The sequence below is a fragment of the Panthera pardus genome, unplaced genomic scaffold, assembly GCF_024362965.1.
Source record: "Panthera pardus isolate Hobbes unplaced genomic scaffold, ASM2436296v1 HiC_scaffold_2, whole genome shotgun sequence".
In the NCBI taxonomy this organism is placed as follows: Eukaryota; Metazoa; Chordata; class Mammalia; order Carnivora; family Felidae; genus Panthera; species Panthera pardus.
In genome coordinates, this window is record NW_026526765.1 from 137,765,992 (window position 1) to 137,788,534 (window position 22,543).

The window sequence follows — 22,543 nt, forward strand, 5'->3', positions numbered from 1 at the left end:
TCCTGGGCACATGCAACATTTGTCATTCTCCTGCCACTTTCAATTTCAGTATCCCCACTTCCTTTTCTCTCTTACTACTATTTTCAATACTGTCCCTTCTTTTGCCCTTCTGGGCAATCTGGGTTAATGCTGCTCTGGGTACACTGAAGCCTAGTTACAAAGCTACTAGCTAAGGACCCGCACTGTGGCTGAAATTGAACTGATATCCCAGCACCAATGCCATTCACTGCAGGCAGGCTGAGCAGACGTCCTTTTTGGCTTTGGAGGGGAGTGGAAAAGTTCCTGTGGATGCAATGTTTTCATGTAGAGGAGGTTTGTCCTGCAGCTTCTGGAGATGCCACGCAGCTTCTGGAGAAGCAAAGCTCAGAAGGTTCTCCTGAATTCCCAAAGCACACTCTTGACTGCCTACAAAGATCTTCATGGTTTAAAACAAAACAAAACAACCTTTGTGCATTTCAGTTCTAAACTTCTGAAGTATGTGAACCTTCTGGCATGGGTCATAAATGAAATAAATTCTACACTGATAGCAAAATGCTTTTTATCCAACAATATTTCTATGCAAAAGCAGCAGCATTCATTGTGAGGACAGCGTCTCAAAGGGCAAATGAGCTGTTGATTAAAGCTTCCCTAGAATGTACACTACTTTGGACTACTAATGGCTGGCGGACAAAATCCACTCACATCTGCACCCTGCAAACCATCCTCCTTCCACATACACATGACAACATCAATGAAAAAGTTCAGAGCACTAAGAACATGCTTTTGCCTGGTAATGTACTTCCTGCACTATGTAAGACTGTTCATTCCTTTGCAAAATTTATTTTCAACACTATTTCAGGTTATTTCTGCAAAATTACCCGTGTAAAACCCACCATGAATTCAGAGTCTGCGATGCAAAAAAAAAGCGCATCTGATTTCTTTACAAATTATAAGGTAAAAATGTAGCAATAATTTACTCCAGTAATTTTTATGGGAAAGATCAGGGTTATTGACTTTTAAAATAAGGTTTCTCTTGACTAAGTTAATTTCACTCCTGTTCCTAATAATTGGTATTTGAGAAGGAATTTTAGGATAATATTTAAAAGTTAATTAAAAACAGTGTAAGCATTCGTGTCAGTCAAGCATGACCTCTGCTCTACAATGCATTTAAATGCATGCCACCTTGACCTGTAACACAGCAGTGTAAAAAATTTTGGTCAATATAAATCAAATGTACACTAATTTATTCAGCAGGTTCCCTAGTATCTGAATCAACATTAGAAATCTAACCAGTATTTGTTATTCTGTTATTGACAAAAGGAAGCATATTTAAATGATAACTAGTACTCATGGGTGTCATTTGGAAGTTAAATTGTTCCCCAAGGACAGCCTGCGTAAACATCTACATTTAAAGGTCATTTGCCACCAAATTATGAACAACTGTTGCATTTATTAGCACAGGCTCGATAATTTGGAAGCTGCCGCCATCAATTTTTACTGACAATGAGATCTAATTGTCCACTAATAATAAACAAGGAAAGCAGGCCTTTTCTACAAAATTTTATTCCCTGCACTACGATCACGTTTGGGAAATGGAGGTGCAAACCTTCCACGGGTATGCATCTGAAGGAAAGAACCTTCCAAGAGCAAGAAAGCACTAAACATAGTTTACCGTAAATATCAGATCCTAAAATATTAAAGTGTGTTTTCTCGTGTCACACACATCTGAACTAAAACAAAAGAAAGAAAAACACTACCATGTTTATTGATGAAGTGCGTCTTTCAATTTTAAAAGGAAGTGTGATGGTGAATTCTACCGTGGGGTGCCCAGATATTTGGTCAAACATTGTTGTCTGTGTTTCTGTGAAGTGGTTTTGGGTGAGATTAATATTTCAACCTACAGACTGAGCAAAGCAGATTGACCCCTATGATGGTTGGCCTAGGAGTGCCTGGGTGGCTCAGTCGGTTAAGCATACAACTTCGGCTCACGTCAGGATCTCACAGTCTGTGAATTCGAGCCCCACGTTGGGCTCTGTGCTGACAGCTCAGAGCCTGAAGCCCAATTTGGATTCTCAATCTCTCTCTCTCTCTCTCTCAAAAATAAATAAACATTTAAAAAAATTATAATGTGGTGGGCCTCCTTTGATTCTGGAGGCAACTTACTCTGAGTGTGTTATTCCAACCCCTTTACCAAATGACCCGAAGAGCTAATGCTTTCGACTAGGGTCCAGAACAAGAGAAGGATCTGCAAGAGGTCCACAGTGCTGTGCAAAGTGCTTTGCCACATGGGTCAATATGATCCACCAGATCCCATAGTGCATGAAGTGGCAGAAGCCGATAGGGATGTTGTTTTGAGCCTCTGGCAGGCCTCCACAAGTGAACGACAGCACAGGTCCTTAGGAAGTTAGAGCAAAACCCCGGCCATCCTCCATGAATAGCTACTTTCCTTTTGAGACAGAGTTCTTGGCTTGCTATTGCACCTTAGGAGGGACTGGAGGCTTGACAAGAGACTACCAAGTTACCAGGCGATCTGAGCTGCCCTTCACGAAGTGGGTGTTATCTGACCCACCAAGCTATAAAGCTGGGCACAGCAACACTCGGTTACCAAATTAAAATGGCATATGCATGATCAAGCCCAAGCCGGTCCTGAAGGCACAAGTTATGTGAAGAAGTGCCCCTGGCCCCCACTCCTGCCGCACTAGCTTCCCTCTCCAGCCTGCACCTGTGGCCTCATGAGGAGTTCCCCAGAATTAGTTGACAGAGGAAGGACCTGGTCGATGGAGGAGTCTGTACCATATGCAAGCACCTCCTGTGAATGTACACCTGGGCCATCTAGTCCCTCTCTGGGACAGCTAGGAAGGACAAGAGTCAAGGGAAACCCTCCCTGGGGGCAGATTTCAAGCAATGCACCTAGCAGTTCACTTGGCTGAAAAGGAGAAGCGGTCAGATGTGCAATTAGATACTGATGCATGGGCTATGGTCAATAGTTTGGCTGGATGGTCAGGGAAGTGCAAAGAACATGACTAGAAAACTGGCTCTGAGGAAAGGGGAAGATGAGGTTACCTTGACAGACCTCTCTGAATAGGCAGAAGAAGAAGAAGGAGGAGGCAACAAAGGAGTAGGAAGAGGAAGAGGAGGAGGAGGAAGAGAAAGGGAAGGGGAAGGGGAAGGGAGGAGGAACATGTGAAACTTTTTTGTGTCTCATGGGAACGCTCATCACTAGTGACTGCAGCAAAGGAGGATTTTAGCAATCAAGTAGATAGGATCACTTGTTCTGCAGATGCCAGTCAGGCTCTCTCCCCAGTCACTTCTGTCATTGCCCAATGGGCTCACAAAATGGCCATGGGGACAGGAATGTAGGTTATGCACGGGTTCAGCAACATGGACTTCCACTTTGTGAGTCCAGTCTGGGTATGACCACCACTGAGTGCCCAATCTGCCAATAGTAGAGGCCAGTTCTGCACCTCCAATCTGGCACCACAGGAGGAGGCTGATTACACTGGTTACACTTCCATTGTAGAAGGGACAGTGTCTGGTTCTCGCTGAAATAGACATTTATTCTGGATAAGGATTTGCCTTCCCTGTGTGCAATGCTTTTGCTACAACTACCATTCTTGGACTTACAGAATTCCTTATCCATGACCGTGGTATTCCACAGCACTGCTCTGATCAAGTGGCTCATTTCACAGTAAACAAAATGATGCAGTGGGTCCATAAACATGGAATTCACTGGTATGATCATGTTCCCCACTGTCTTCAAGCAGGTGGCTGGAAAGAATAGTGGCATGGCCTTTTACACACTCGGTTACAGTGCCAGCTGGGCGGCCACACCTTGCAGGTTTGGGACAAAGTTCTCTAAGTGGCCGTATATGGCCTGAATCAGTGTCCAGTACCTGATGCTGTGTCCCCATAACCAGAATTCGCAGTTCTAGGAATCAAGGCATAGAAACGGGAGTGACATCACTCATTATTACCCCTAGGTGCCCAAAATTATTGCTTCCAGTCTCTGTGACTTTATGCTTTGTTGGCCTGGAGGTCTTAGTTCCACAAAGATGAATGCTTCCACAAGGAGACACAGCAATTCTACTGAACTGGAAGCTAAGACTGCCACATGGCCACTTTGAGCTCCTTGTGTCTCCGAATCAACAAGCAAGGGAGGGGATGACTGTGCTGGCTGGGGTGACTGATCCTGACTAGCAAGGGGAAAGGGGACCACAGTGGAGACAAGGAAGATCAAATGTAGGATAGGAGGAGATCCTTAATGGTGTCTCTTAGTAGTAAGATGCCCTGTGATTAAAGTCCATGGAAAGCTACAATGACTCAATTCAAAAAGGACTACTAATGGTCAAACCCCTCAGGAATAAAGATCTGAGTCACCCTACATGGTAAAGAACCACAACCAGCTGAGGTGTTCACTGAAGACAAAGGGAATACAGAGTGAGCAGCCAAAGAAAGTAGTTATAAATACCAGCCATGACCATGTGATAGGTCACAGAAATGAGGACTGGAATTGTCAAAATATTCCCTCCTTATTTTGTCTTCAGTACGTTTATGTGCTCACCTATTAACATATGTAAAGCAGGTATCTTTTTCTTCCCTCTCATCACTTTATCATGGAACATAAGAGGTAATGACTTCATATTGCAGAATTTAAGGAGTGCTAACTTAACATCATAGTATTTAACTTAGGGGATATCAAGGAGAAGAGTACACATGACTCAGGATTCATCACCTCTTCGGGGTAAGGGGTTCACGTGTTTTCAGTTGCACACTAGAGAGTTGTATCTTGCTGGGCAGAACTACGACCTTGTCAGTGTTTTTATTTGTAGCTTAGGTATGGTGTGAGGAGATGTGCAGGCGTGTCCACGTGACAAAGGGTAGGTTTGTGATGGTTACTGTTATGTGTCAAGCTGACTGGGGCACAGGGCACCCAGATATTTGGTCACACATTTCAAATTGAGCACGTCCAAAATAGGATTTCTGATCTTTCCTCCAAAATCTGCTCAACCCAAATTCTTCATTTCAGTAGTCCTCCTATTGGGTCTTTTTTTCTCACACTCCAAATCCAATCCATCAGTGAATCCCACCGGCTCCATGAGCAGAAATCTACCCACAATGCAACCTTCTTCCACTATGTCTACTTATAGAACTGTTCTCAGCCATCATCATCTTTTACCCAGGAAAGTACAATAGCTTCTTAATTGAGCTTTGTGGCTACACCCAATACTCCTAGAGTCTGTACTCACCAAAATGAGAATGATCTTTTTTTTTTTTTAATGTTTATTTATTTTTGACAGAGAGACAGAGCTTGAGGAGGGGAGGGACAGAGAGCGGGGGCGGGGTGGATGGGAGGGAAACACAGAATCCAAAGCTCCAGGCTCTGAGCTGTCAGCATAAATCCCGAGGCAGAGCTCAAACTCACAAACCATGAGATCATGACCTGAGCCAAGTCAGATGCTCAACTGACTAAGCCACCTAGGTGCCACGATACTGATCCTTTTAAAACAACTCCTGTCACCACCACATAAGGGCAGGGATTTCCATGTGTTTTCTTCACCGTGTCCTCAGCATCTCAAAGAGGGCCCGGCACATGGCTGGTGGCCAATACTTGCTAAACCTCATTACTCCTGCTTCCCATCTCTGAAAGTAGAAGTCTTCTCAGTGCCTACCGGGCCTACCAGCTCAGTCCTCGCCACCCGCCAGTCTACCTCACATTGTCCCTCTACCATATTACCTGTGGCCTCATCTCGGACCACCCTCTATTCTCTGATTCAGTCCAACTGCCCTGGACTCATTTCTATTCCTAAAACACAGGGGGCACATTCCTATCTCATGCCCTTGGTGCACATGCTGTTCCCTCTGCCCGAAAAACTCTTCCCCTAGATTACCTCATGACTCACCCCTCATCAACCTCCGGGCTCAGTTCTACTGTTATTCTCCCAGGGAGGGCTTCTCAGTACTCTTTACTCCCCTTCCCATGTATATTTGGATCAGTGGCACTTATCACTATCTGAGATATTATGTATAATGTACTTGTCAGGTCTATGTCTGACCCTCTCCACCCATCCAACTAGAATGTAAGCTCCTTGAGGGGACACTTCACTGCTCTGTTCACTGCTCTATCTCCAACAGGCAGATTAGTGGCCTAATCAATTAGTGGCCAATCAAGCCACACGGCTGGCTGTCAATAAACATTTGTTAAACAAACGATTAGTTGCCATATTTTCTTGACATTATAAACAATGTTACAAGGAATAGCTTCATGTGTCTACCTTTGTGCATTTGTGGGTAGAGACCAAAGAATGGGAAAGGTTAAGACTAAGAGTATACATTTTCTTTAATAAATATTGCCAAGGGGCGCCTGGGTGGCTCAGTCGGTTAAGCAGCCGACTTCAGCTCAGGTCATGATCTCGTGGTCCGTGAGTTCGAGCCCACGTCGGGCTCTGTGCTGACAGCTCAGAGCCCGGAGCCTGTTTCAGGTTCTGTATCTCCCTCTCTCTGACCCTCCCCCGTTCATGCTCTGTCTCTCCCTGTCTCAAAAATAAAATAAACGTTAAAAAAAAAAAATTTAATAAATATTGCCAAATTGGCTTCCAAAATACATCTTCCCAGTTACAGTCTCACCAACAGGGTGTTAGAGAACCTGTCCCCCCTCAGCCCCATTCCCATCAGTACTGGTTTTTATCATTTTCATTTTACCTATTTTTTTTTTTTTTTTCAGTATGCTCTATGCCCAACATGGGACCTGAACTCACAACCCTGAGATCAAGAGTCACATGCTCTATCCACTGAGCCAGCCAGGAGTCCCTTGCCTATCCACTTTTTAAAAGTCTGTTTTACTTTGCTTTTCTTTAATTACTGGTGAGAGTGACTATCTTTGCATATGTTTCGGTCATTTTGTACCTCTGATGTCTTTATTCTCTTACAAACCAACCAAGCAACCAACCAACATGTTCATTATTTACAGCTGCTTCCAGGATAAAATTCTAAGTATCCACAGTCCCACTAACCACTCAACCCAAACTCCAAACTCGTGTTCTACCCCCACTACCTACCCCTCCTTACTGACTCCCAGTACTTCCTACCCTTCACCACGTGCTGCCTGGAACCAGAACCGGAAATGATCTTCCCTTGCCCAAACTGGCAAACTTCCACTCATCCTTCCTGAGCAAGCATTCAGATCAGTTGCCCCTGAGCCTACAACACTAGTACAATGCCTGGGAGACCTAAGCACATAATACATAATCACGTGAATGAGTGTTTTCTCTACCTGCCTTGTGTAATCCTGACAGTAAGAACAATATCCATCCACTAGCAAGGTAGACAGAAGGGTGAGGGTGAAGAGGAGAGAGAAGCTTCTAGTTTCTCAAACAACTTCTAAATGCCTAAATGCAAAGAACTAAGGAAAGGCGGCTGGTAGGACTCAACTTACACACTGATTCTTCCCTCGAGTGAGAATTATAGGGTGAAAACCTAAGTCATTTGCCTTTTTAATAAAAATCAACAAGGGGACAATAGTTTATTTCAAATACCCACCCACCCAATACCTACTTCAAAAAGAAAGAAAGAAAGAAAGAAAGAAAGAAAGAAAGAAAGAAAGAAAGAAAGAAAGAGAAAAGCAACCACAAGGAACACTAGCATGTTTCAAACATGCCCAAACTAGTCATCAGCCATTGAGCCAGCAAATTACAAAGAGTGTATACTGAAATACCACTGCTTACCTATCAGATTGGCAAACACCCAAGGGCCTGACAACACATTCAGCTGGCAAGCTTGTGAGGAAACACATAATTTCATAAACTGCTATAGGAATGCAAAATAACACAATCCTTAAGGAAGGGGATTTGACAATGTCTAGCAAAATTAAATAGGCATGTACCTTTTGATCCAGTAACCCACTGCTAGGAATCTATCCTAAAGATGCCCTGACAAAAATACAAAAACTCATATGCACAAGGCTAATGACTGCGGCCAAAAATGGAAAACAACTGAGCTATTGAAAAGGAGGTGGCATCTTTAATTTTTTTTTTTTAATGTTTAATTATTTTTTAGACAGAGAGAGACAGAGCATGAATGGGGGAGGGGCAGAGAGAGAGGGAGACACAGAATCGGAAGCAGGCTCCAGGCTCTGAGCCATCAGCCCAGAGCCCGACGCGGGGCTCGAACTAACGGACCACGAGATCGTGACCTGAGCTGAAGTCGGACGCTCAACCGACTAAGCCACCCAGGCGCCCCGAGGAGGTGGCATCTTTAAATATGCCCGTGGGGGGGTGAACTACAGGTATATTGTTAGGTTAAAAGAAAAAAAAAAGCAGGTGGAAAAAAATGTTTTAATACACTACTGTTTAATTTTAGACCACAGTTTCATCTAAGGGTACAAAAATGTACCTGTATTTGTTTATATTTTTTTAATGGAAAGATAAACAACTTTTTTTTTTTTTTAATGGTCATCAAAGGGAGAGGAAGAGAGCAGAATGAAGGGAACATAAAAAGAAGCCAGTTTCAGCAGATAAACCTAAGGCAGTACATACTTTACACAGGTATAAAACAAAATCAGTTTCTAAAAAAAAAAGCCCTAAGGTGGAGGCTGGGTGACACAGTCTGTTAAGCACCCGACTCTTGATCTCACAATGTATGTGTCTGAGCCCAGCATCCGGCTCTGTGCTGATGTGTATAATGTGAGACAAACTAAACTGCTAATCATGATATTCCAATTCCATCAAGCTCAGCATTTAAAGTACTGAGATTTTCGATGTGAGACAAAAGACACCACTGAAGATAAAAGATCAAGATAAAAATTCCTGTTGGCCTCAACTTAAAAAAATTCCTCTGCTGTGACCACCGAAGTGATCTCGAAACCTTCACAAACCCTGTGCCCAGCTCATGGTCTCTAAATAGCATTTCTCAATACAAGCAACCAGAGGTCTTTAGGGAAAACCCTAATTCCAGACCTGGAGCAGGAAAGGTAAAAGATGTACCCTGAATACCTTGTTAGGAAGCAAGGAAGTGATCAAACACCACTAAGATTGTGTCAGTGACACAGCACCCAATTTGAAAATGCCAAACTTTTGAGGGGGGCCTGGGTGGCTTAGTCAGTTAAGCGTCTGACCTTGGCTCACTTGGGTCATGATCTTGCAGTTCGTGGGTTTGAGCCCTGCATGGGGCTTGCTTCTGTCAGCACAAAGGCTGCTTTAGATTTTCTGGCCTGCTCTCCCTGTTCCACCCCCTCTCCAGCTCGTGCTCTCTCTCTCTCTCTCAAAATAAATAAAACGTTATAAAGAAACCAAACTTGAAAGATGGCCAAAGAGGGGCAAAAAGTATATCAGAATCATAAATGCAAGGGACTACATTGTATCGAATATGCGAATATCCACAAATTCATAACAATACTAATTTTTTTAAAGACAGCCTCTCTGAAAACCTTTAATTTGTGATCTTTGAGGCAGCCAACTTATGGTTTTGAAAAATAAATAATAAAAGAAAGAAGCAGGCATTTATCCTGCTTTTCCTGGAAAAACTACACCTCAGGGTAACCAAGTTACGAGGCAAAGTTTCTTTGTACACATGTATTCAAGTCAATAAATGAAGGAAGAACGATAAAATTAAACTATCAATACTTAGCAACCACTAAGGGATTAAGAGATCTAGGCAATGCTCTTCAAGGGCTGCTAGCATCACAAATCAAAGCTGAAAATGACCCAGCCTCTGCCTTTTCATGACGTAAGCAAATGAAAAAGGTATCATAGGGATGTAATCAGCAAAATTCAGTGGGGAAAACTCTATGGGACAAATGTCACAGCTTATACAACAAAATAATTGTAAAAGAAAAAAGAGAAAGAGAACGAGATGGTAAAAGAACTTAGAGATTAAGGGGCACCTGAGGGGCTCAGTCAGTTGAGTTTCCGACTCTTGGTTTCTGCTCAGGTCATGGTCTTAAGGCTTCGTGGGGTTCAAGCCCTAGTTGGGGCCTCCGTACTGACAGTAAGGAGACTGCTTGGGATTCTCTTTCTCTGCCCCTCCCCAACTTGCTCTGGGTATCCCTCAAAACAAACAAATTAAAAAAAAACAAACCCAGAACTGTTTAAAAGAGCCTACAGATTAAAAAAGATTAAGGACACATACTAAGCAATCACATGATATGGACCTAGTTTCAATCAAATTCAAACAAACTACATTTAAAAAAAGAACATGCTTGGGAAAATAAAGAAAATGTAAAAATGAATTGATACTTATGATAATAGAAGAACTGCTGCTTTTTTTTTTACTGTTCATTTTTAAAGTGTCTGATAATTATATTAGGATTATATTTTTAAAGGGGAATCTTCGTTTTTTAGACATACATGCTGGAAATACTCAGAGACAGGTCTGAGATTTGATTCACAATGAAAGAGGGGAGAATGTGAGGGGAAACGAAGCTGGCTGTAAGCTCATTATTTTAAAAGCTTAGTAAAGGCATCATTTTCTTCACTGCTCTATATGTTGGAATTTTTCATAACAAAAAAGGGAGGGGGGCAAGACAACAGGAAATTAAAACAGAAAAAGCATATTCAAAGCAAAATAACAGAAAATTGCATTGAAAATCTGAATAAGAACCTGGAAAACCAGCATAAGAATGCAAGGTGTGAGCCTGATGGCCCCAGTGTTTTGCAGGGGTGCTGGGAGTGGGGTAGAAAAGAGGAGGTGAGAAGCATGTATCTCTAGGCCCTCTAAAATATATCCTAATCACTTATGTAGCATCTTGGAAAAAACAAAACAAAACAAAACATAGGCAGTAAATAAGGCTAGAAAACAAAACCTGAATTGATCACACAGTTTGAAAGTTGTACTAAGAATATGAAATGAATCCATGGTGTTACTTCTGAAGTACTTCAGAGTATTTGCAAAGATTTTATTTTATATAGCAGATGACTATTTCTCCTGGACTTTTGTTTACATTATTCATTGACATTAAAGAGCTTAAAAAAAAAAAAAAGTTAACTTCAAGGCAGTCCCTACTATTAAGAATAAATTATAAACATAGCTTGATACGTTATTCCTTGCACTTTGCAAGAATTATGTCATTTGAAAAAAAAAAAAAAAAAAAAAAAAAAAGAATTATGTCATTTGAGCCTCAAACCACTCTACAAGGTATTCTCTTTTACAGATGAGGAAAATAAAGCACAGGGGATGAAGTGACTTGTCCAAAGTCAGACTTCAAGCTAAATGTTAGAGGGAAAATTTGAATGCAGACAGCATGAGTCTCTAGGCTGTGTCTTAGGCTGTGACAGTCTCTTAGGCTGTGACAGCCTCTGTCACAAACTGTTGGAACAGAACAAGTAGGCTTTTTGCCAAATGGTAAAAGTTACACATAAAGCAACTAAAATAGCTAAAATTTGATTTGATCCATACAGGTTCGTTTCTAATGACACACACGCCTCATTTTTGAGACAGTGTGCTGTAATGTGGACTACTAACTTACTTTCACATCACATCAGACAAAACTAAATGCAACATGATATCCTGGATTGGACATTAGTGGAAAAACTGGTGAAATGCAAATAAAGTCTGGAGCTTAGTTAATAGTAATATACCAATGCTAGTTTCCTTGTTTTGACATTACCATGGTGATACAGGATGCCAACGAGGGAAACTGGGTGAGGGGTATACAGGTACTTGCATTTTCTAACTTTGCAACTTTGCTGTAAGTCTAAAATTATTTTACAATTAAAAGTTTCTTTTAAAAAACACATATGGAGCGCCTGGATGACTCAGTCGGATGAGCGTCCGACTTCAGCTCAGGTTATGATCTATCTCACAGCTTGTGGGTTCAAGCCTCGCGTCTGGCTCTGTGCTGACAGCTCAGAGCCTGGAGCCTGCTTCAGATTCTGTGTCTCCCTCTCTCTCTGCCCCTCCCCCCCTCTCAAAAATAAATAAATGTGTTTTTTATTTTAATAAAAAAAAAAAACATATAAATTACGGGGCACCTGGGTAGCTCAGTCAGTTGACAGACTCTCGATTTTGCTCAGGTCATGATTTCAGGGTGGTGGGATCGAGCCCCGAGTTGGGCAGAGCATGGAGCCCATTTGAGGTTCTCTCTCTGCTTGCACACTCTCTAAAATATTAGTATACTAAAATAAAATTAAAAAATATATAAATTACAAAATGAAAACTATTCAAAACAAAAAAAAGATTAAAATGTATTTCTAGCCCAAGGAAAATAAACTTCTGTCCCCAAATTTCTAAGCACCATACTTGCAGAATTCAATCCTCTTGTGCCCTATTTTGATTCTTAAGGTAGTATTGTGTTGGCTAACGTTCAAGAATATTTTCACAATTGTATATCCTGTCTTTAAGGGTAAGGAACATACCCTACCCGTGCCTGGTTTAATTATGCAGCATATATTTAATGTTTGCTGATGCTGTGAATTTATGGGCATGAGGCACTGTGGCGGCTATGTCCTTGTTACACTGAAGCCTCCTTCATCATAGATGCTTATAATGAGTGACTTTGAGATACTGTGGTGGACGTCGCGGTCTCACTGTCCTTCTGACCTTCTCCCACTGCCGTGCCTAATGGGTTAGGTGGCAGAAAGGGGACTGACCTCATTCCCAGCTCCAGAAAGGCCTATTATTTTAACTCCATCTACTTAATGTAGCCTTGCCACGGTGATTGGTCCAGGTGGCTGTGGTCTCAGCCAATCAGCTCACAGAGCTCCCCCGGCAACAGGATTGGTTGAAAACCAACTGGGACTAATAGGATATGAAAGGAGAGGTATTTGTTCCGAGATTCTGGGGGGAAAGTGCCCATATCCTGAAGAAACGCCCTGGCTTCCTCTGGAAGTCAAGCACACACAATTTTTTTTTTTTTTTTTAAATCTGCAACTTGTTCCTTTCCGTCACCAGGTGAAAGCAGAGAGGAGGGCCACTCCTGAATAGCCAGATGCCCTCATTCAACTTCTTCTCATTTTCACAAACACAAAATGGCAATAAAAATATTTCCTGCAGATCACTGTTAATTCCAAGGCAATACCTGCTTTGGGGTTACGCTAAACAACAACAAAAAGAATTGAGAACTGGAATGATATTAAGGTGTCGATAATTGTGTGACAATACTGACATTTTGGTTATAGGTTTTTTTTTTTTTTTTTTAAGTCTTTACTTGTTGGATATCCTAAGTGAAATGGTTACAGGTGAAATTATAGCTTAGATTTGTTTTAAAATATTCCAGAATTTTAAAAAAGTGAAAAATAAGGGGCGACAAATGAAGTAATAATTTAAAATACTGAAAGTGAGTAGTGAGTAAATGATTCCTCATGTTGTTCTATTTTTTGTATTTTAATCCATAAAGTATTCTAAAATTTTTTAACGTTTATTTTTGAGAGAGTGTACACGCGCAAGCGGGGGAGGGACAGAGAGAGGGAGAACCAGAAACAGAAGCAGGCTCCAGGATCCTAGCTGTCAGCCCAGAGCCCTACATGGGGCTTGAACCCACAAGCCGTGAGATCGTGACCTGAGCCGAAGTTGGGCATTTAACCGACTGAGCCACCCAGGCGTCCATCTAACAATTTTTTAATGTTTATTTATCTTTGAGATGAATTTGAGAGAGAGAGAGAGAAAGAGAGAGAGAGAGAGAGAGAGAGAGAGAGAGAGAGAGAGAGAGAGAGAGAGAGATAGCACAAGTGGCAGAGGAGCAGTGAGGGAGGGAGACATAGAATCTGAACCAGGCTCCAGGCTCTGAGCTGTCAGCACAGACCCTGATGTGGGGCTTGAACCTACAAACCGCGAGATCATGAGCTGAGCTGAAGTCTGACGCTTAACTGAGTACCCGGATGCCCCTATTCCATAAAGTATTAAAACAGTAATGTTCCGTACACATATCTCAACATTATGATCATGTATGTATGAAGCTGCCTTATGTAGTAAAAAAAAAACAAAAACAAAAACAAAAAAACATGATACATCAGGTACATCAGTGAGAGTCCAGAATCCAAGAAAAAGATTTGTATAACCACAACACAGACACACATAACACAGTCACATATAGTTAAAGCAAACTCGAAAAACCATCTAATTCAATGCCTTTTTTCACAGCTATAAACAATGAAATCTAATACATTCAACTTTTGTGTTGCTACCTAGGTAGCAATTCTGGTGTTGCTACTTTTACCGACAACATATCTGAAACCTGAAAACAGCAGCCTACACGGTCCCCCACCCCGCCCCCGGGGACCTGCTTACCACCACATCCAACGAACTGTCCTCCATCCTTACAAGACCACTCAGCCACCGCCAGCACCCTCCTTGCGGTAAAGCACCTACCGTTCTCTCTCTTCCCACCCCTTTGCTTCCTTCCCCCTCCTCCCTCAGGATGCAGTGCTGAGACGTCTTTGCTCGGGCAGACTCCAGGAGTTTACTCTCAGTCCACCATCTTTCTTCCCTCCACATGCTCTTCCTGGGAAGAGCATCAACTTTGATACTTTTTCATCTTTTGGGCTGAACGACCACCTAGAGAGGTATTTCTAGCCCAGACCTCTATCCTGAGCTCCAAAACTAAGCAGCCTCATCAATCACAAAAACCTCAATACGTCCGGCCCCAAATGAAATTTCCTCCTTGCTTCTGCTCTGATTTGGTCAACAGCAACGGCATCCATGGGAGTCACCACTGTTGCCTCACGTCCAGTCGCCAGGCCCTGGAGATTGGCGTTTTCCCCTTTCCCTTCCCAGATGCCTTTAGTTCAGGCTCTCACCCTCTCTCCTTTCTGGTCCTTCTGCTAGCATTCCTTAAATGATTAAGGCTCCAGGGTCCTCTTTCTAAATGCAAAGCTCATCATCCTGTATTTACTTCCTTCCTAAAAATCCTCCAACGACTTCCCAAAGTCTGGAGCTGAAGTCCACAGTTCTTTACAGCTCTCAAGGCTACCGAGCTGGTCTCTCCCCACCTCTCTCGAGGGTCAGGAGTCACCCTGCAGAATCCCTGCTGCTACTAGAAACTCCAGTCTGCACCCAGACCCCCACCCACCCAGTGAGCTGCTTCACGCCTCATAATCACTGTTCTTCTGGTGTTCCTCTCCTATTAGAAGACTCAATCACTCGTTATTTACTCAGCGCACATGTACTGAATTCTGACTATGTGATAGGCCCTGTACTGGAATACAGCTGTGGAGACGGACACTGACTCTTAAAAAGTGTAGAGACTTGCAGGGGAACAGCCAGCCAACAAATAAGCTATGATGAAGTACTACTTGAGTGCATGTGAATTTTGTTAGAATATCCTCTCGGGCTTCTTTATAAACTTAAATGATTTACAAGCGCCCCTCCTCCCAGCTTGTTTGTTTAAATCGGGGAGCTTAAAATGCCTTGCCCTTAAGATGAGATTTCTGCCCTGCAATTCCTCCTTCTAGACTTCACAATGTCAGCAAAAACCTCACCTGATTTCTAAAGTCAGCGTTCCTAAGCAGCAACCCCCACCCCCCCCCCGCCGGCCCCATCCCCGCACACCACCCTAAGGCAGAGCACAAGTGCCCTCTCCCTCTGCCCCGCGAACACCAGGGTACCCTAGCCCTTTCCTACCTTGTCCCTCCCGGCTGAGAGTCCCTAAGGAACAACACCCCTGCACCTTTCAATTCCCCTCTCGACATCATGCAAGCCCACAGTAAATGTTTAAGTGCTCAAAGGGCAAAATTTCACTCTTTAAAGGTAAATTACCTTGTACATGGAGCATAAGTTTGTATACTTTTTTTTTTTAACGTTTTCTTTTCTTTTTTTTTATTTTTGGGACAGAGAGAGACAGAGCATGAACGGGGGAGGGGCAGAGAGAGAGGGAGACACAGAATCGGAAGCAGGCTCCAGGCTCTGAGCCGTCAGCCCAGAGCCTGACCCAGAGCCTGACGCGGGGCTCGAACTCACGGACCGCGAGATCGTGACCTGAGCCGAAGTCGGTCGCTTAACCAACTGAGCCACCCAGGCGCCCCTACTTTTTTTTTTTTTTTTTAAATAACAATGGAGCAATATGTATAAAAACTTTAAACAGCCCAGAAGTACCACTTCTAGTTAAGGTTCTAGGTAGATTCTAGTAGTAGGCATAAAAAAAGCATGTATGGGGATTTCTCAGGCCAACATTTGACACAGGTGCTAAAAATTAGAAGCAAATGTCCAAGCACCTGGGTGGCTCAGGTGGTTAAGTGTCCCACTCTTGTTATCAGCTCAGGTCATGACCTCATGGTTCATGAGTTCGAGCCCCTGTATGGCATCAGGCTCCATGCTGACAGTGTGAAGCGTGCTTGGGATTCTCTCTCTGTCTCTCTCTGTCTCTCTCTCTCTCTGCCCCACCCCACTTGCTCTTTCTCAAAATAAACATTTAAAAAAATGTTTTAAAAATTAGAAGCAAATGCCAGTCGCCATGAACAAGAGATCTGGGTAAACAAATGATGGAGTATTCCTTAAGAGGAAGATCCTTTGCTAGTAGCTAGGAGGAGACAGACCTATCCATATCGGCACAGAAAGATATCCATGTTGTAGGATGAATCTTACAACTTATTCTAAGGGGAAAAAAGCAACATGTTTTCAGGGCAAACAGAAAAGTCTCTAAGACAGCACCCCCACGTTTTATGTCTTTAGGGCAAGGGATTAGAAGCAAGGAGATAGAACCACACTTCGCTACAATGAACCTCGTATCACTGAATTTGTTTGAGCACACTATTTCTTAAATTTAAAACAGACATAATCACTAGAGTAAAAAGATGTGCTTTACTCCGAAGTATCCATTATTTCACAAGTTTCTTGTTGAGCAACCTGCGATCGTATTTTTAAATTCTGAGGGTTTGTTAAAGGCGAAATATTATCCGCTGCTAAATTCCCAGGACCTAGAATACAGACAGGGAGCAGGCATTCAGTTAATATTTGCTAAATGAGTAACTGCTGAGCAGTTACAAAATAGCTGCTCAGAGGGAACAAAGTATCCAATAGCTGCTTCCTAGACTCATAGAGGGAGAAAAAAAAATCACTTGCAGTGGTATCTTAACAATATGGTTACCAGTCTAAATGAGATGGGATTTTTGTAAAACGTTAACTTTTAAAAAGCACGCCAACTGTCATCACATAGGCAACCTTCACACTGCCAAGTTGACCAAGAAATGGGCTCCTTCCAAATCGATTTAATTCACAACCTGGCACATGCCTGGTAGTAATACAAGTCAGGAAAAGGTATTTGAAAACAGTGTGGGAAAACACAGATGCAGTAAGAGAAGAGAATCGCTAATGGCCAAAAAGCCTTAATGTTGATTTGAAAGTGCTTCTTTGGGGAAGTAACTAACTTTAGTTTGGATTACTGAGACCGCCTTCATCTAAAAATGACCAAACAACCAGGCTATGATCTTCAGATCCTAAAGAATGTCCCCAAGATGGTAAGCCCTCCATGACTGTTGATGCTGACGGGGGAAGTGACCTATCTGGAAGAATTAAAGACAACCCAGGTTTCAAGGCTTTAAGGAAAAGGGTTTGCATACGTTCAAGCTTAAATTCAATCTCCCACCCACCCCCGCCCTTTTTAAGTAAAATAGACAATATTTAACCAAATGTCAATTCATTGTAAAGACTTATTTATATAAATAATGGCCAAACAGATCTCAGCTCTGCCCTCCCCCACCCTCCCCAGTTGTAGTTTCCTCCCCAAAAGAAGGCACTCTGAGTACTTCTTTTGGGACACCTGAACTCAGAGGTCTACTTAATCCTAAAAGCCCACATACTCCCTGCTTTTTTTTTTTTTTAATCACTGCTCTTAATTCTCAAAATTCCCTTGAGAGGTAGATTTAATCCTCCCTATGAAAACACACAAGGTTCCAAATAGGCTGTCACCAAAACCCAGGAATGTTTAGAGGAGAGAAAGGTTCAAACCCTTGCCTGCCGAATGAAAGTCACTGGTGTTTAGCAAGTGAGTGAGTTAGAGCTGAATAATGTGATCACTCCTTTCAGGCTGCCCTCTGCAATCTTCTCTGCCTACCTTCTCTTTAACAACTGGAAATAAAATTCTTTTCAAGGTCCAACCAGCATGAGGAATTTCTCCCTTTAGCAATGATGGTCTAGATAAAGGTGCCTACGTTCACTGGGAAATCAACCACCCACAGTTTACTTACTGAACTCGTTACCCAAAGGTCCCAGGCCCTCCCTCACCCTCCCGACACACTCTTCCACGCCTGAGATGAGGGGGCCTGTTTCTCAGTTCTCAGGGATCAGTCTCAGGTACGGAACAGGTGCTCAGAAAGTACCTGATGATGCCATCTCAAGGCACTGCAGAACGAGGAGAGGGGGGGGGGAAAAAAAAACTTTGGAAGCCATCTAAAAGCAACACACGTGCTCACTCGGGCTTTAATAAATCTCTACAAATGATTTTTTTTTTAATTAGCATGTTCTCCATCTGAATGGACCCACGGAACTTGGAAACGGACATCAACCCGCCGCGAAGCCACTCCTGTCTGGGCGGAGAGGGGGCAGCCGTGCCAGACACGAACGCAGCCCACCCCGGGCTGCAGAGGGCGAGCGGCGGGGAGAATGGCGAGCGCGGCGCACGAGGGCTGGACTCCCCGCGCTCCTGCCCCGAGGCCCGGAGCGGGGCCGGGAGGGGGAAGGGAGCGAATCGGGGCCGCCGCGCCGCGGAGGGGGCCCCGTCTCCCTGACAACCGCGCCGGGGCGCAGCCCAGCCTCAGGCCCGAGGGAAGGGAGGGCAGCCCGGGGACCCCCCGCGCAGGGCGGGCGGCGGCCGGGGGCACCACCGCGCTCAGCAGCCGCGGGCCCCGCTCGGGGGCCCTGTCCGGCCGCGGCCCGCGCCTACCGTGTATCCCCGCTCCAGGTCGCTCTCCTCGTAGCGAAAGGACGGGATGTAGACCTCCATGGCCGCGCCAGCCGGCCGGCGGAGGGCGAGCGGGGGGCGGGCTCGCGGCCGCAGCTCCGCCCCCGGCCGAGCGCCCCGCCTCCCTGCCCTGCACCCCCAGGACCCACAGGCTGCGCGGCCCGGCCGGGAGCCGCCGCCGTAGCCGCCGCCGCCCCCGGCGCACCACTGGCGCGCCGCGCTCCTGGGGGCACGGGGCGGGGAGCTGGGGGCCCCCCGCGGCGGAGGGCGCGGGGCTCTGGGCTCCCGGGTCCGGGCCCGCAGGGCGGCGGAGCGGAGCTGGGCCCGGAGGAGGCGGGGCCTGCAAACCTGTGAGTCTGCAGAAAAGGGGTGTGCGCGCCTCCGCGCCAGGCGCCGGGACCGGGCCGCACCCGGGCGCTCCCTGTCCTTCGGGCGCCCGCCCGCGCTGTGTCTGCAGTTCCCGAGACGCCACCCGAGCGGATGGCGGGACCGCGGGCGACAGAAAAGCATGGAGCTCCTGGGTTTGGTTTCGGATGCTTGGGTTTTCGTTTTTAACTCTCGGCTGGCAGGAACAGCAGCGAACCCTCCCAACTTTTTACCCAGACTTTTCTATTTGCCTTAGAGTCCAAGGTCAGCGTCTCGTTCTGAGTTCGCCCGCGAAGCTGGGGATGGTATTGTAATACTGAACCTGAAAGTCAGCGGGCCACAGACACCCACGTTCTGGCTTCTAGGTCCAATTCTAAAATACTGCCTTTGAGTATCTGTGGCGTTTTAACTAGAAGACAGACACACACACACGAGGAAGAAAAGAGAAGAAGGAAGAAAAGAAAAGAGAGGGCCCGAATGTGCTCTTCAGGCCAGGACCAGATAAGCTGAAAGTGCCTAACAGATGAAATGTTAGCAGATTACCTTTGCAAACTCTGCCTTAGATTAAAGCATGGAGGGGCGCCTGGGTGGCCCAGTCGGTTAGGCGTCTGCCTTTGGCTCAGGTCATGATCTCTCAATTTGTGGGTTCCAGCCCCACGTCCGGCTCTGTGCTCACAGCTCAGAGCCTGGAGCCTGCTTCGGATTCTGTGTCCCCCTCTCTCCCTGCCTTTGCCCTGCTCATGCTGTCTTAAAAATAAATAAACGGTAAGAAAGAAAGAAAGAAAGAAAGAAAGAAAGAAAGAAAGAAAGAAAGAAAGAAAGAAAGAAAGAAAACAAGCAAGCATGGAGCAGAATAGAAGCTTGGAAGTGACTTGTGGGTCACATTATGAAGTGACCAGCCAGTGAGCTTTGGGGCTGCAGGCAATCAGCTTCTCAACCTCACAACCCAGAGATCAAAAAGTCCCACACTCTATTGTCAACCCACAGATCAAAGAGAGTCCCACACTCTATTGTCAACCCACAGATCAAAGAGTCCCACACTCTATATCCTCAGAGCCAGCCAAGTGCCCCTAAACACCTGCTTCTAACTCTGTTTGCTCTGGAGGCCAGGGGCATTACAACTTGGTAAGCTCTGAAGTTTATCCTGAGCCCCTAAATCGTGGGAAAAGAGAAAGCATCAGGCCCTTTCCTTTAAGAACTTGGCTGATGTGCGGGTTGCCTGGGTGGCTCAGTAGGTTAAGCGTCAGACTTTGGCTCAGGTCATGATCTCGGCTGACAGCTCAGAGCCTGGAGCCTGCTTCAAATTCTGTGTCTCCCCTCTTTCTGCCCCTCCCATGCTCATGCTGTCTCTCTCTCTCAATAATAAACGTTAAAAAAAAAAAGAAAGAAAGAAAGAAAGAACGGGCCTGATGTGGACCTACAAAACCTCATTAGCCTCATCTGAAGACCTGTGTGCTGACCCACACACTTGCGACTCCAGCATCCCCCCCCTCAGAACTACATGCCTCAGCAGAAATCTGTGCCCCGTGACCAGACTCGTCTTCCTCTTTTCTTCTGCTGGCCAGCACCATCTCATGTTGGGAAACAGCTCTATGGACACCACGCTGTCTGAGTTCAGAGCCTGGCTTATAGGTTCTCTTAAGCCTCTGGTGACTATCACTGGGTGTTCTGTGATTCACTTCTCTGCCTCACTCAGTAGGTTTTAGGGCATATACCTTTAAAAATATTTTCTTTATCCCCTGCTTGGCACTTTGCCTGGCACATTTTTCTTGAAAGCCTTGCATAAGCATTTAAATAATCTCTACAAAAGCAGCAGAATGCAGCAGGTACTATGGCAGATGCTGTTAACTACCCTGTCTCAGTATTAAGCTTTCTGATAACCCCATGAGGAGGTGTGATCTGCTGTAGGACTTTAAAGAACTAAGAAGTAGTGTTTCTTTTGTTGTTGTTGTTGTTAAGTTTGTTTTTATTTATTTTGAGAGAGAGAAGGGGGTAGGGCAGAGAGAGAGAGACGGAGACAGAATCCCAAGCAGGCTGTGTGCGGTCGGCATAGAGCCCGACACTGGGCTCGAACTCGTGAACCATGACTTCATGACCTGAGCCGAAATCAAGAGTTGGATGCGTAACTGACTGAGCCACCCAAGGCACCCCCTGTCTTGTTTTTTTTTTTCTTTTTGAATAATAATGGTGAGGTGCCAGGTTGGCTCAGTCAGAAAAGCATAGGACTCTTGATCTCGGGGTTTTGAGTTTGAGCCCCATGCTGGGCTCAACATGGAAAAAAAATCATGAGTTTTAAAGTTTAAAAAAAATGAATAAAATAGGGGCACTTGGGTGGCTGGGTCGGTTAAGCATCCGACGTCAGCTCAGGTCACGATCTCATGGCTTGGGGGTTTGAGCCCCACGTGGGGCTCTGTGCTGACAGGTCACAGCCTAGAACCTACTTTGGATTCTGTGTCTCCCCCTCTCTCTGCCCCTCCCCCACTCATGCTCTGTCTCTCTGTCTCTGAAAAATGAATAAACCCTAAATAAATGAATAAATAAATAGAATCTTTAAAAAAAAAAAGTCTCAGTGGTTAATGTAACCCAGGATTATGCAATCATAAAACCCTTGTGCTAGAGATTGCTGAGCAAACTTTTAGCATGCTTTCTACACTCTCCTACCCCAAAGCCTGCTAGTAACCTGGCATATACATTTTTGTCTGGCATCGCTCACCTGTTTACCTGTTGAACTGAACAGGCAGAAGTGTGTGGATCTATGAAGATCTGACAGAATGGCCCAAGTGAAACCTATTTGCTGTATTCTAATAGCTGTGTATAATTTAATTTTGCCTTGCTGAAAATCCAATATGTGGGTGTGTTCTTGGGGTCTATCGGCTCAGCCATAAGTGGTATTGCTATTATTTCAGTTATTATAGATGGCGTAATTGAGGCTTAGACAAAATAAGTAACTATGAAATTCCTAGCTAATAGAAGACCTTAATTTTTTTAAAGAGCTAAATTTCTTTTCTTTTTCTTTCTTTCTTTTTTTGGGGGGTGTGAGGGGGAGAGGGAGAGACAGAGTATGATTGGGACCAGAAGAGGGACAGAGGGAGAGGAAAAGAGAGAATCTTAATGGAGTCAGATGTGAGGCTTGATCTCAGGACTATGAGATCATGACCTGAGCCTAAATCAAGTCAATGATTAACTGACTGAGCCACCCAGGCTAAATTTCTAACCAAATTCTGTGAGTAACCATTAAGAAGGGGAGAAAAGAATAACACTACAGAGAACTATTTTATCCTGTTGTTCCTACATAATTTTTAGACTTACTCTACGATCAGAGACAAGCCAGCTAAATTTTTTCTCAGAACCTTAATAAAAATACATGGCAAATAC

At 44.5% G+C, this 22,543-nt stretch overlaps 1 protein-coding gene across 1 annotated transcript in view; it reads right to left on the bottom strand.

Annotated features, from left to right (window-relative positions):
- Positions 1 to 19,099, bottom strand: part of SNX24 (sorting nexin 24) — a 157,562-nt gene extending 138,463 nt beyond the window's left edge. Inside the window, exon 1 of the mRNA XM_019469550.2 lies at positions 18,785 to 19,099. Coding sequence (XP_019325095.1) covers positions 18,785 to 18,844 — 60 coding nt within the window. The 5' untranslated portion in view covers positions 18,845 to 19,099. The remainder of the gene's footprint in view (positions 1 to 18,784) is intronic.
- Between the last annotated feature and the right edge of the window lie 3,444 nt (positions 19,100 to 22,543).